Below are 16,364 nucleotides of genomic sequence, written 5' to 3'. Positions count from 1 at the left end.
GCTGGCTGCAGTATCTCCCATCCCACGTGCCCTCTGAGTACCTTGTCTCTCCTGCCATCAAGAGGTGGTGTCTAATTCCTTTCTCCTTGAATTGGTGGGCTTGTGACATGCTTGTAACCAGTAAAATGCAGAAGGGTTAGAGCATGACTTCCACAACTACATTATAAAACGTATGCAATGGCGACTTTGCCTTGTTTACTGAAACACCTGTGTTAGTAGAGCCCTGAGCCTCCACGTACCCAGCATGACTGCTCTGCGGCCACACGCTGTGAGGAAGCCCAAACTAACCCATTCAGAGACCACATGCAAAAGCCCTGAGACTACATGGAGTGACACCTGGGAGCCCGAGATTGCTCCAGCCCCCACTGTTCCTGCTCTGACTGCAACTGCTTGAGAAATACCAAGCCAGAACCACCCAAATGAGCCCTTCCCCAACTCCTGACCCATGGAAAGTAAGAGTTAATAAAATGACTGCTCTTGTTTTAAGTCCCCGAGTTTCAAGGTGATTTGTTACACAGTAATTATTAACAGAATAGAGATCAAGGCTTACACATGACCAAGAAGAAAACTGGCATACAAAGGAGAAGGAATACCTGGGAAACAAAAGGATATAAACTATAGTACTTGCCCCAGTTTCAGGTGTTCCAAGATCCCTCTGTAAATATATGCAAAAATTCTGTATGTTAATTTTCTAGGAAAGGTTCAACAGCCTTCATCAAATTCTCAGAGAAGTCTATGACTCTTTTAAAATATATTATAAATTGATTTATAAATTCGGAGAAGAATTTGCAAGTAGTTTGGATGACTGAAGCAAAGAATGAATGTGAGGGTATGATAAGAAATAAGGCTGGATAGCAACTTACGATAAATCATGAAGGCCTGGTACCACATCTAATGAGGTTAGGTTTATTTGTTTGTTTCCCTAATTATGATAGGAAATAATTGAAGGATTTCTTTTTTTAAGTGTCAAGGTCAGTTGTATTGAATACAAATTAAAATTACTAGTGGTATCACTTTGTAGATTAGACAAGAGTAAGAATAGTAAGATTTGAGATTAGAGGCAGGGAACCAAGTAGGAAATCACTGCAATTATTCATGACAAAGATCAGGGGCCAAACTAAGTCAACAGCAGTAGGAAGGAAAAGATGGAACGAATAGTCACAGGAGTTGTAACACAGAACCAATCGGACTTAGTAACTGTCTGGGTAGAAGTGTAAGTTTCTGGGTTTGGGTTAATAGTTCAATTGAGATAGGATGAAAGGAAAGAGAAGTAAGTTTGATGAACTGGTTTTTGTTTGTTCAGTTTAAAGAGCTTAGAGAATATCCAATCAAGACTTGAATATGCAAACCTAAAAATTAAGGGAAAAAGAACTGGGTAGAAGACACAAATTTGAGAGGCAAAACATGATACATGGTAGTTAAAACCACAATAGGTTTGAGACACTGCCTAGGAAGAACATATCAAACAATGCTACCCAATAGAAACATAATACGAACAAGATAAAAATTACTAAAATTCTACTAGCCACACTAAAAAAAGTGAAAGGAAACAGGTGAAATTAATTATAATAATATATTTCATTTAACCTAATATATCTAAAACATTATCATTTCAAGTCTAATCAATTTTTAATTTATTAATGAGAAATTTTACATGATTTTGTTCAGATGTCTTTGAAATCCAATGTATATTTTATACTTAACAGCACATCTCAGTTCAGACTCCCCACATTTCAAAGAAGTAATAGTCACATATGGATGATGGTTGCAGTATTAGACAGTATAAAACAGTGAAAAGAACAGATGAGGTCAAAGCACAGAATTCTGGACACAATCATTATTTTAAAAGCAGGCTGAGGAAGAGAGGTTACGAAGAAGACTGAGGAGACGGATATCAAGGGAGACAAGAAGGGAAAGCGCACTGAGGAGGGACGGCCAGCACTGATGCTGCCACAGCGGTGAGACAGGAAAGGGAAATGCCCACTGCAGCGCGCAGGTAAGACTTGGTCATGGGTAACCGCCCAAGAGCGACTGCACTGATGAGGTGGCCGTGGAAGCCAGCATGCAGTGGACTGAGGACGGAGACAGGAACCACATGCCCTTCTCTCACAAAGTATTAATAGAATCTCTTACTAAACCAGCGATTCCAAAACCGGGTGGATCAGCAGAATCACTCGGAGGATTTTCAAGAATATGGATGAACAAAGTTTCTGTTTCACTAGGTCTAGGGTAAGGGACTTTATGTGTTATTTAGAGTTCTCTAATTCTAAAGACTTCCGGTGTATAGCAAAATTGGTGTCAGCACTCCTAAACGTGAAAATCCTCAGTTCAATCAGGCCAGGCTCTGGAAGGTCTGTAGGACTGCATCCCGCAGTTATGTCATGAAGTTCTCAACCTTCCTTACCCCTCAGGACAGGAATTATGATTTACTAATACAGATGTGAGCTTTATTAGAAGTTCAAAGTTCTTTTCTGTGGCAATGACTGCAGACCAATTATTTATTATTTTTGCACTTGCTTACCCTCAATATATAAAAGGAATGACTAGAGAGGACTAAAAAGTACACTGACTCTACTTAAAGGTATTGTTTTTACACAAATATTAATCCTCCTAATATTTTAAAACTTTTCATGCCAAAAGTGCAGTTTCCTCCTCCTTGAACATGCAGCGAAAGACAGAAATTAAACTATTTTCTCAAAAGTTAATGTTAATGTTAACGTTCAGTTACAGCTAAACAACGTTCTCAGCAGTCAGTCCAGGGGCTGACAATAGGTGATAAGGTAGTGGCTCAGAACCAAGACTAACTGAGCTAAACCTTATTTCCCTTTATTCCCTCAAAGCTGCACACTGCCCTTTAGAAATCTCTTTACACTCCCCCTTTATAGTCACTTAGCCTTGAGTTTACTTAGATAAAAAAAGTTGGAGCACAGTGCATACATTGTGACTTGCCGTGCAGTCCAAGCTCCTAGGGAAGATGCTAACTCAGAATTTAAGATCTCATTAACTTCCCACTAGAATTCTCTATGGTTCAAATAGTAATTCAAGACACTCTGCATCTTCCTTTTTACTGTGCAAAATCACAGTATCAGTCCAACATTGCATCCTTGACTAGCCAATCTTTCCCATAAAAAATAAACTGTAAAGAAAGAAATTCTATTGTATTATTCAGTTTCCAAGATAAAACAGTAAATAAAGACTCCTAAAGCTGAAAAATTCTCAAAGGATCATTGGGTCCAACTTCCTGCCTTCAGGCAGGTAAATGTCTAAATCATCCAGGAAGACGCTCATCCCTCTCTCCTTAAGGACCTCCAGAGGAAAGAGAGCAGTTACTGAGTACCCAGCACATGCCAGGTGTGCACCAGAAAGGGAAACGAAGTTAGCATTATTCCCCACATTATTCATTTAATCTGAGTACATTTTTGAGGATTTGTGTTGATATTCTCACTTTTATTAAAAAAGAAAAAAAAAAACCCAAGGCTCGGAGATGTTAAGTGGGACTAGGATTTCAAGCCAGGAGCGTCCTGAGGCTCAGGCTCCTTCCACTCCCCCATGCTAACAGAAACCACATGACCTGTTTCCATATGCACTGCAATGTTCAGTGCCCTTACAGTCAAAAAGCTCCTCATTCAGCCGACTAAAATCTCTTCTCGAGTTCATTTTCTCTTATTCATTGTTCTATTGAACAATAAAAATAACTATTTCACATCCTCCTCAAAACAGATGAAAACAGAATTCAGATCATTTCCTTGTCTTATCTATGGCAAGCAAATCCGGTCTCTAGAGACATTCTCATTAAAGAAACTATCTCATATTCCTGGGATAACTGTGGCCATTCTTTGTAGGATTTTCTCTGATTATAACACTTTTTCAAAGCATGATGACTCAAAATGAACACAATGCTCTCAAAAATAACCATTTATTGAGACAGAAAAGAAAAGGAGGGGGTTCTTTCTTCCATGAGATTCAGAACACAAAACCATTAGGAAGAAACTTGTTTACATGCTTTTTAATCAGTACCTCAAGCTAAGTGTTCTTCCTTTCCAAATATTTTTACCATATTTTTCCAGTCACAACCCAAAAAATTCTTTATTCACATTTTCTGAGTATGATGTTTATAGGAAGTGTCCTATCCAAAAGAAAACCCTCTCCTTTTATTTGTAAGTCTTCCCCTTAACTCCAAAAGGAATCTCAAATGCTATAGCTGTTGCTACATGTATCAACCACTAATTATCAAACTGAAGTTGAATACTCAAAGACTCCAAATTCATAGATAATAATCAATGAGCACCAACTCTATAGTGGATCTGTGTTTCACTCTAAGGATACAAAAGGAAGCATTCCAAAGACACTCCTCCTGAATTAAGCCATTTATATTCTATAAAGTCAGAGACAGAGAGACATGCAAGTGGCAACATAATGAAAATCATACAGGAGCACAGAGAAAGAAGTGGAAAATTTTCTCTAAGGAAGCTAAGAAAGAAACCAGGTCATAAAGGATGAGTGAAAGTCCTGTGTATCCAGTAGTAATTTCACTCAGGCACTACTGGCATTTTGGAGACAGAATCTTAGATTCAAGAGCCTGTCCCATATTTAAGGATGTTTACTCATCGCTACCTTAAGCACTAAATACCAGTAACAACCCAACCATCCCACACATCACTTTGAAACTCCCAGAGTGGGGTGAAGACTACCAACCCCGATGAAAACCATCCCTGCAGAACAGGATACCTCAAGCTCAGAAGAGACACAGTGAAGAGACCCAACTTCCTACTTGGTCTTCATTATGCAATAGCAGGAAAAGTGAAGTAGAAGGGAGGTGACTGACCAAATGAATAGGAGGATGGGTTTAAAAGATTAAAGGAGTTAATACAGTCAAGGAACTTGTGATGTGCAAGATACAATCAGAGAATAGATCCCATATGGAATCTTCACATGTAACACAAAATATAAAATCTGGTCATTTGAGATGATTGATCAAATAACCGGTGCTGAGTCAACAGGCTTTTGAAAAAGACTATGACATGATTTTATATATAATTAATGTGATACTTCTACCATAACTTTACAACTACCATCTTAAAAATATATTTCCCCTGTTTTACAAAGGGGGAAACTGAAGTCAGGCAACTTGCCAAATGTTACACTGAATCACAGAACGCAATTTCAAACCCCGGTTTCCTGACTTTCTGAGACCGTTCAATGAAGGCTTGCAGCAGGTCATCAATGAAGATGTTGAAACTGATCAAGATAATCACAGGAGTTGGACTTGAAAAGAAAATATTGAAGGTCAACATTCCTAAATAACATAGAAGAGAGACGAGCCCAGGATAACTGAAGCTGTCAGGGTGGGAAAGAGAAAAGTCTGTGCACAGATTTCAGAAGTGGGCTGAGTGTTGGCTCAGGGTTGTAGGACCACAGTCTAGATGCGGGGATGGAGAGCAGGAAGACTGTGGCACCATCCCTACCCTGGGATTTACAGAGGGTAAAATAGCCAAGCAAAAGCATCTTCCAATTAAGAGGAATTTGAAAAAAGTAAATAATATCCATGCATAACATGGATAGTATTTCAAAACAATTATCCCAATCTACCCTCCCTTTCTATATTGGTATGTATGTGTATGTCAATGTCCTTTTTTCCTGCAACATTTAAACAAACTGTTTATATTTACTTTAGTCTTTCCTTCCGGCTTAAAAAAAAAAGCATTCTTTTTTCATGTATTTCTTTGGAATGTTTCCAATTGGTCGGCATTTCTATGGAATTTTTGGTGCTTACGTAAACCAACTTAGTATTATAGTTCCAGGCATACCAGTGCTATATATAGATGAGCTATAATAATTTTCTTGCTCTGCAATGTGGAACAAGAGTGGACACAGCTCAAAATAATATTGACAATATACAAAGAATCAACATAAAGAAATAACCTGGCTAAATAAAATGCTAAGTAAAAATAATTTGTTCCAATTTTGATTGTATTTACTGGACAGTTTAGAAAGATGGTAGTAGTAACAGCCCCTATGACAAGGACTCTTGACCACTGAGACTCCTCATTCCCAGCTAGACACAGGTGCTGATCCTTCTTCCCCCTAAAAAGAGGAATCACATCCATCCTCATTTCCCAACATGTAATGATTAAAATGAGAAAATCTTCCTAGACTGTCATGATCAAAACAAAACTTCAGGGGAACATGATATTGAAAATAAGAGAAAACGTGCAGACCTACAGATTACAGATAATTCAGCTTGGTGTTTTTAACTCTTTCATGGAGCCAAGCAAAACTAAACTGCTTCTTACTTAAACCTCCTGCTATTGTTCTTTTCAGTTTATGAATAAGTTCAAACTGAAGGACATCTCTATTACTATTCTCTTTCAAAGTTTAAAGCATGTACTAGGTACTCAGTAACTGCTCCATTTCCTCCGGAGGTCTTTAAGGAGAGAGGGGTAAGCATCTTCCTGGGTGATTTAGACATTTACCTGCCCAAAGGCAGGAAGTTGAACCAATGATCCTTTGAGAGTTTTTCAGCTTTAGGAGTCTCTATTTACTGTTTTATCTTAGAAAAACTGATTAATACCATAGAATTTCTTTCTTCACAATTTATTTTTTATGGGAAAGATTGGCTAGTCAAGGATGCAGTGTTTGATTGATACTGTGATTTTGCACAGTAAAAAGGAAGATGCAGAGTGTCTTGAATTACTATTTGAACCATAGAGAATTCTAGTGGGAAGTTAATGAGATCTTAAATTCTGAGTTAGCATCTTCCCTAGGAGATTGGACTGCATGGCAAATCACAATGAAAACTAATGAATCATTAAACATCAGCTGATGAATGGATAAAGATGTGGTGTGTATATACAGTGGAATACTACTCAGCCATAAGAAAGAATGAAATTCTGCCATTTGCAGCAACATAGATGGACCTAGAGAATATTATACTTAGTGAAATAAGTCTGAAAAAGAGAAATACTGTATGACATCACCTTTATGTGCAATCTAAAAAACAATACAAATGAATGTATAAAGCAAAACAGAAACATACTCACATATACAGAAAACAAACTAGTGGGTACCAGCGGGGAGAAAGGAAGGAGGGAGGAGCAGATTAGAGGTATGGGATTAAGAGCCACTAACCTCTATGTATAAAATAGATAAGCAATAAGGATATATTGTATAGCACAAGGAATTACAGCCATTATCTTGTAATAGCTTTTAATGGAACATAATCTGTAAAAATACTGACTCACTATGCTGTACAACTGAAAGTAATATAATATTATAAATCAACTATACTTCTATTTAAATTAATTAACTGAAAAACAAAATTCTAAAGCTTCTAGGAGAAAACATAGAAAGAAATCTTCATGACTCAAGGGCAGGCAAAGATTTCCTAAACAGAAAATACAAAGGACACTAACCATAAAATTTTAAAGTTGCTTTTCTTCTGGCTTAAATAAAATTAATAACTGCTCATCATAACATCATTATGATGTTTTATCATAGCAAAAAGGCAAGCCATAGACTGGGAGAAAATAGCAATATATATGTCTGGCAGATACTTGTATCTAGAGTGTAGGAAGAAATCCCACAAATCAATGAGAAAAAGACAAACACTCCAATCAAAGTAACAGGAGAGACCAGAACATAGAGTGCACAAAGCAATCCAAATGGCCACTTAAGCCAGTGAAATACTGTATATAATTATTCATCAGGGAAATAAAAATTCATATTGCAAAGAGATACTACTACCTACCCACCAAAATGACTAAAATTTAAAAGATTAGAAAAAGAATATGAAAATGCATATATGTATGCATACATATGACTGAACATCGTGCTGTGCACCAGAAACTGACACAACATTGTAAACTGACTATACTTCAATTTTAAAAAAAAGATTAGCATTGTCAAGAGTTGGTGAAGAAAATTAAAACTCTCAAACATTGTTGGTAGAGTACTGGTAACACTTTGGAAAACTGGCAGTATAATAAAGCTAAATACACACCTAACCTGTAATCCATCTGTTCCACTCCTAGGTATATACCCAAGGGAAATGAGTGTGTATGTCCAAGAGAAGACATTCAAAAGAATATTCATAGGAGTTTTATCGATAATACACAAAAACTGGAAACAGCTCAAATGTTCATTAACAGGACAATGGATAAATTGTGGTATATTCATACAACGGAATACTTTACCACAATAAAACACACCACTGATACACACAATAATCTAATGAACCTCAAAAACATTATATTGAGCAAGAGAAGCCAGATACTAAAAAAGCACACAGCTTAGGATTCTATTTATAGACGTTTAATAATCAGTAAAGCTAGTCTGTAGTAGTAGAAGTCAAAATAATGATCACCTCTAAGAGGAGGTGGTTTTGTTTGGGAAGAGGTATGAGGGATTCATACTCTCTGGGGTGATGAAAATATGCTCTATCTGGAACTGCATGATGTTTATCCAGGTGCACATATTTGTAAAACATCACTGAACCATACCCTTAAGATTTTTCACTTCTGGCTCCTCAAACCTACCAGGCTCTCCAGCATTTAGATGTCACACATGGTGTTGCCCTCTAGTCACCAGGTTAATACCTAATTGCATCCCGCCTTAAATATCTGGCCCCCCGGGAAGCCCTCCCTGACCACCTGCCCTGACAACATTAGGCTGCACTGAATACGGTGATGCGGTGAAGCTTCTTAACCACAGGGAAGCCTGGGATCCAATCAGTCATCCGACAACGTGGAGCGATGCTACAGCACAAGTACGCAGCTGTGCAGGCAGATAAATGTTCACCTGCAACATGATATAACTGGTAATAGTGCATCTGCACTGGCTGGTTAAAAATATTAGCCAGGGCTTTCAGAAGTGATCCCTCCCGTGCAGCCTCTACTGAGAGGCGCAGTGAACCGTCATGCTACTGCTGACATCAGGGGAAGACGAGTCCTTTAATGGGAACCCCCAGCACAGGCTGATTCTCTTCAGGCTGCTTTCACCTCTCCTGTTCAACCATGTTTTGCAGAGATCTCTGGAAGTATTATGATGGCCTGAGGCACACTGCCCTCTGTGTTAACAGCACCCTGTACTCTTCTTCAGAGCTCTTTTTACTTGTTTGATATTTTTTCCTGTTAACTTTTGTTTTCTCCACTTAGGTACTGTGTCTACCCTATTGCCTGTTTAATCCCCAGTGCCCACAGTTCCCAGCACACAGAGGGAATGTGTACCATAACCATTCATTGGATAGATGAACTGAGACGTGAGAGGCGGGTCTATGTGAAGGAAATAGTGTAAGGAAATTAACTTTATTTAATTTAATAGACGTAAAGTACATAAAACAATGCTTGTTGTTATTTCCTTAGCCAGAACAAAAATCGCCTGAGTAGGATTCACAAGAGATAAGTTACTGGCTGGTAAATAATAAGGTTGCACACATGCTGTGTGGTCATCCCTGTCAGAATACAGCACAGTGTACTAAAGGAGCTACCGGAATCCTTCCCCTCAGTTGTTTTTGAGCTAATTCATTCTCACATTTGAATATACAGATCTAAAAGCCCCAGAGTTTTTCATGTCTTCACAGTTGAGTACAATGCTCTTAACTAAAACCACTTGCAAAAATGTCTTGTACATATAAGAACTTTTTTGGGAAAGAGCAAAGAGATACATGTCCATGTTCTGTTTTCTCAGTGGATGCAAAGAAAATCAGTGTCCTTGAATATTTTAAAGAAAGCCACACACATTCTTTCTAAGATTTGTAGAAATGAAACAAAGAAAGTAAAAGAACATATATTTTAAGTCACTGAAATCCCAATGCCTACTTTAAAATAAAAGAAGTCTTTAAAAAAAAAAAAAAGAAGACTTGAGGTCAGTTTATCCCAATACTGCAGCAGTATTTTCTGAAGAATTAACTAAAGAAAATAATTCCAAGAAGGAACACCTACTGGAAAAAAGTTTTTTAAGGCTACCAATCTAATTTGTCTTGGAAATGGATGTTTTCCAGTGTTTTTATTCACTAAGCTTTCATACTTTTTTTTTTGACTTTACTTACTGATATTCTCACTTTTCCCCAAAAGTCGATTTTCTAAGAGTCTTTGATCTAACCAACCACATTCTGGTCATCTATATACTTTTTAGGAGCTTCCCAACCTACCATCAATGGAGAAGGATTGTGATGAAATCAAACAATTCTTTCACTGTCAGAAGCTAACGCATGTAACAATCAGACACAACTACACCTGAGGTGTTAAGTAACAAGTTTTAAAATACGTAAGCATTTATAATATTCCAGAGAGAAAAAAGAAACCCTCCACTCTGTATATATGACAAACGAAGGTACTCTGTTAGAAATGGACTTCTGTGGAGCAGTCTAGTCAGCCATCTACTACACAGAAGGAACATTCCTAAGCCACATGAAGGTGCCCACCCTGAGCTTGAATAATATAGCATATACAGAAAATGTGTTTGCCACCTGATTTATTGATTCTTGCTAAAACGATTGTTATTTTCCACGAGGCCATAGTGACATTTAGCCTCAAGTACATTCGTAACGAATACTTCCATTTGTAAAGTCATTCACTTTCTGTGGTTTCTTTCTGAAATCAGCTCATGTTTAAACCTATGGGTTAGTAAAGATGAAAATCCCTTTGGAACAAATAGGGGGGAATTTATGAACATTCTAAATAAGGATACCTACCTCGGGCCCTGTGATGTGCATTAGCCCAGAGACAGCACAGGCAACAGCATCATAGCCAGCGCGCTGAGACAGCGGACCTGTCTGACCATACCCTAGGGCAGCAAGGACAGATACAGTCAGCACCACGCAGGGAGAGCAGCAGCACAGTCGTGTGCTGAAACCACTTGTGTCCAGAAACCCTGCGGCATTTTGTAACTATCAGATCTATACTGTCCCGTGAAGGAAGCAGTAAAATTGCAGGAGAATTTAATTATGGTGTTATACCCAAGAAGGTTGCAAACTGTTGACTTGTGGGCCAGATTCCCCTTGCATGAATGTTTTGTCTGGCCTAAAGACTGTTTTGAAATGTTTTTTACTTAGTTCCCAGCATTCAAAACTCAGGAGATAGCACATAAAATGCAAATTTCTGGCTTTTCCTGAAAAAAAAACCTGAAAATAAATACAAAACGAGGCTCACATTCTCACATGGTAATAATCAATTAGAGTTAAGTAACAGCTCTTCCCTTTGCACAGGGCATAAATTCTCCAATGTGCACAGTCTCCACCCCTCCTTAATCCTTTATGCTTCAGCCTGATTCACTCAGCCAACTCACCTTCCACTCTCCAGTAGGTATCTGCTACTCTTGCTCTGTACAAAACAGCATACAAAGGAAAACAAAACAATGTCTCCCTAGGCTCCATTCACATATTTTCTCAAGTATGCAAAAAAATATAACTGATAATTGAAAATTTGAACATAAATAAAATGATCACATCTCCTGACAGCACTTTTTAGGATTATAAAGAGAAGGTAAAGATATCACTTTTTTTTTTTTTTTTTTGCCCATCAGCAAAAATCAAGAGAACACAAAAAATATTTTCTCCTGCTCTCCTCAGTCCCGGTGCTATTGTTGAATAATAAAAGTTGTATGAGGAGCTGCATGAATCTGTCTCTAAATCCCCTATATCTTGCTTGCTTCTCAAACGTTCTCCCTCTGTTTCACTCCACATATCCACATACCTCACTCCCTCACATCCTCCAACTCTGCTCTCAAATGTCTCCTTATCAGGGAGGCCTTCCCTGAAGAGCTTTTGTGAAAGGTCACACTCCCTTCTCACTCTTAATTCCCCTTACTTGGTTATAGTCAACTTCATATCTCTTATCACCACAACATATATAATATAGTTTATTTATTTTCTGTATCCTCCCTACTTAAAGCTATGCTCTAGAGGTTTTATCTATTTAATTCACTGCTCTATTGCCAGCATCTGGAATGAGATTCAATAACATTTACTGAATGAATGCTTGTTATATAAAAACAATTACCTTTAAAAAACAAACAAATTGAGGGGAGGTTATAGCTCAGCGGTAGAGCACGTGCTTAGCATGCACGAGGTCCTGGGTTCAATCCCCAGCACCTCCATCAGATAAGTAAATAAATGAACCTAATTATCCCCCTAAATAAATAAACTGTAAAGAAGACAACCAAATTAACAGATAAAGAAACTGAAGAGGCTTTTTTTTCTGTTTTGTTTCTGATCAAAATGATGACATAGGAGGCCATTTTCCTCTTCCCACAGACACAATGAGTGTAGAGCTACACTCAGGGCAATTCCTTCTGAGAGAAATCTGGAAACTGAGAAACTGGAGAAATCCAGTTGAATGACTCCTACACACTGGGCAACAGAGGAAATGCCCATATCGAAACTGGTAGGAAAGGCTGAGACATTCTCACCATAAACTTACTCTGGGCACAGCACCATACAGTTAGGAGGAAATCCCAAACTGAATGCTAATTAGTAACATTAAAACATAGGAAAGTATAGAACTCACTGGCAAACATAAATACATGGTTAAATTCAGAATACTCTAATATTGTAATGGTGGTGGGCAAATCACCTATAACTCTAGTAGAAAGGTGAAAATTTAAAGTATTAAGACCAGCTATAACTACAATAATTTGTTAATGAACACACGATATTAAAAAGATATAACTTGTGATATCAAAAACATTAAATGTTGGAGGAGAGGGTAAAATGTAAAACATTTGTGTACATTTGAAGTTAAGGTGTTTTCAGCTTAAAATAGACTGTTATAGCTATAAGATGTTTTATGTAAGCCTCATGGTAGCATAATGCAAAAGCCTATAATAGATACACAAAACAGAAAGAGAAAGAAATCTAAGCATACCACTACAGAAAATCATCAAATCACAAAGGAAAGAAACAAGATAGAAAGAAAGGAACAAAGAAATTGCAAAACAACCAGAAAATAATTAGCAAAACAGCAATAGTAAGTTCATAACTATCAATAATCACTTTAAATGTAAATGGACTAAATTTTCCAATCAAAAGACAGAGTGACTGAATGCATAAAATGAACAAGACCCAACTATATGCTGTCTATAAGAGACTCACTTCAGCTTTAAGGACATAGACTGAAAGTGAAGGCCTGGAAAAAGATATTCCATGCAAACAGAAATGAAAAGAAAGCAGAGGTGTCTATACATACATCAGATAAGATAGATTTTAGGATAAAGACTTAACAAGAGACAAAGAAGATCATTATATAGTGATAAAGGGATTAGTCCAACAAGAGGATATAATATTTCTAAATAATTATGCACCCAATGTAGAAGCACCTAGATATATAAAGCAAATATTAACAGACCTGAAGGGAGAAAAAGACGGCAATACAGTAACAGTAGGGTAGATCACCTAGACAGAAAATAATCAGGAAATATTGGACTTGAAGTACACATTAAACCAGATGGACTTAGACATTTGCAGAACATTCATCCAACAGCAGCAAAATACACATTTTTCTCAAGCACACATGGAACATTCTCAGGATAAATCATACGTTAGACTACAAAACAAGTCTTAATAAACCTAAGAAGACTGAAATCACATTAAGCATATTTTCTGACCACAATGGCATGAAACTAGAAATCAATTACAAGAAGAAAACTAGAAAATTCACAAGTATGTAGAGATTAAACAACATGCTGCTGAACAACAAACATGTCAAAAAATTCTTTGAGACAAATGATTTTCAAATGAAAACAAACAAATGAAAATACAACATACCAAAATTACAGAATGCAGCAAAAGCAGTTCTAAGGGCAAAGTTCATGTGATAAATTTCTACATCAAGAAATCTTTCTCAAACAACTTAACTTTATACCACAAGTAACCAGAAAAACAAGAACAAATAAAGCCGAAAATGAGTAAAGGAAGGAAATATCAAAGAATAGAGAAGAAATAAATAAAATAGAGACTAAAAGGACAACAGAAAAGATGGATGAAACTAAGAGCTGGTTCTTTGAACAGATAAAAATTGACAAACTTCTAGCTAGACTCACCAAAAAAAAGGAGATCAAGAACTCAAATAAATAAAACCAGACATGAAAGAGAAGAGGTTACAACTGACACTACAGAAATACAAAGAATCATATGAGACTGCTATGAACAATTATACACCAACAAATTGGACAACCTAGAAGAAATGGATACATTTCCAGAAACTTCAACACTGAATCATGAAGAAATAGGAAATCTGAATATACCAATTACTGGTAAGGAGATTAAAGCAGTAATCTAAAATCTCCCAATAAACAAACATCCAGGACCAGAGGCTTCACTGGTGAATTCTACCAAATATTCAAAGAATTATATTCCAGAGCAGCTAGTTTACAGCTATAAAGAGCATTCTGGACCAGACTTTCAGCCTTGAACACAATGGTTTTTAAACCACTGGTACCCCAGCATAAAACAGGCCTCCAGGAGTAGAGAAGCTCCACCATATGTGCTCATGAAACACCTATTATCTTAACAAGAAGTCAAGAGAAGGAATTAGTTTCAGTCCACTCTAGGTAGGGAAAATCAGGTGCTCAGGCTTCTGGCCAGGAGCCCAGATGTCCCCAGTGGGACAAACAGAGGCCCTTCACAACCAGCACAAGTCTAAATGAAGTCTTCTAAATAAAGGCCCGCAGGAGAACACGCTCAGGGAAACAGTTTGCTAAGTAAAAGGGCACCATAATGTTTGCCTTGCGATACAAATTCTCTTGTTCAGCTTACAAGGGGGAGGCATAAATATCCTAACTACTTTAAATTTCAACTTCCAAGTATTTCTGTTAAAGATAAATATAAATAGTTACTCTCATGGAGGCAGTATGGCATAGTGAATAAAAGGATGAGTTTTAGGATTGAAAAAAAATCTGGATTCAAGTTATAGCTCCGTGAACTACTAAATCTTTGACAACTCATTTAATCTCCCTGAACCTCAGTGTCCACAGCATTCACATTTATCTCATAGATATATTATGAGGATTCAATCTGGTAAGTTAGAATAAGCAAAGTACATTTTACACTGAGAGTTAAATATACTTGGTTAATAAAGATGCATTGATTAATATCCTAAAAATAGATATAGTAGCTTGCCCTTTCCACAAAATATTGAGAATAATGAAAACTGCCTTGAGGTATGTGGAAATGATGAACTAAGCATTGCAATTATATTGTTTAATAATCCATTAAAAGCAAAAGTTTTTCTACTTGGGAACCAGCACACGTTCATTTTAGAAAAGAAACCTGACAATAATAAAATATATACATTTTTTGCAATATAAGTCAAAAATTATTCCACCATTCACCTTACACTTACTTGCCTTAACTATTTAAATACTGACAACCAGTACCATCAAAAAATACCTGTGACAATACATTAAAAATCTTAAAACAGGAAACTGACATTACCAAAATGGCATTTTGCAAAGATGACTCTGCTGGCAATGTAAAGATTGAATTATTTATCAATAATTTAACAAAGTGCTGAAAAAATGGTTAAGTATGGAATCCAGACAGTTCTTTTTAACTTTACTTTTTAGCTTTACAATTCCAAAAACAACTATGATCAAAATCCAAAATAAAGAGGAAAAACTTGAGCATGTGAGTTCTATTTTATATTCAAATAAGGGGGTAAGGAAAATTAAGGAGGTTATGGAAAATCAGAGAGAAACAACTTTCTTCTCTCTCTCCCTCTCTCCCTCCCTTTCTCTCTTCTCTCTCCACTCCCCCACCCACTTACTTACATTCATTTTAAGGAGCAATCTCGCCATCTTGTGGCTTCTATGAACATTGCCTATAAAGCAAAACTTGAATTACTAAGTTAAAATGCGAGGGAAGGAAACTAAATGGAAAAGATTTCCTATCTTTTAATATTTGCCAATTTTTAATCTTTTAATATCTGAGTACCAGATGATCTGGCCTGCCCACTCCTGGTTTCATTCACTTTTCTTTTTGCTCGTGTCTAACTTGTTTCCCTTTTCTCTCTTGGAAAGCAGGAGCTCCCATTGGTGCTTCTGTTTTCTGTAACTCCTAGGACATCTCCCGCAGTGTTTAACAGACTGTCTATCAAAGGTTAACCTGTGGGAGGTCAAAAGTCCCCTTGACAAACCGGTGAGCAGTTATGAACTCTCCTCAGAAGAAAGTACTGAACACATGCTTATACTCTTAAACCCCAGTCATGCACTCCTAGTTAAGAGGCAGGTTAAGGACCCTGACAGGTGATCGCTGCTTGGATCTCTCCGCTCCAGGCCCACAGCACCTGGATCATCATGACGACTCTCCAGATAGGGATCAGTTCCAGGGCAGCTTTGAGTCTTCCAAGCAACAAAGAGCTTCAGGGTGGGGC

General features: G+C 37.2%; 1 protein-coding gene across 3 annotated transcripts in view; it reads right to left on the bottom strand.

The window, feature by feature from the left end:
* The window catches only part of SUGCT (succinyl-CoA:glutarate-CoA transferase), a 550,122-nt gene that overhangs the window by 483,122 nt on the left and 50,636 nt on the right, over window positions 1-16,364 (bottom strand). For all 3 annotated transcript variants that reach the window (XM_006198531.4, XM_072965240.1, XM_072965239.1), the window contains exon 7: window positions 10,691-10,782. In XM_006198531.4, the coding sequence (XP_006198593.2) occupies window positions 10,691-10,782 (92 nt within the window). The remainder of the gene's footprint in view (window positions 1-10,690; window positions 10,783-16,364) is intronic.

The sequence above is a fragment of the Vicugna pacos genome, chromosome 7 (assembly GCF_048564905.1).
Source record: "Vicugna pacos chromosome 7, VicPac4, whole genome shotgun sequence".
Classification (NCBI taxonomy): Eukaryota; Metazoa; Chordata; class Mammalia; order Artiodactyla; family Camelidae; genus Vicugna; species Vicugna pacos.
This window is presented reverse-complemented; position numbering and strand designations above follow the sequence as displayed.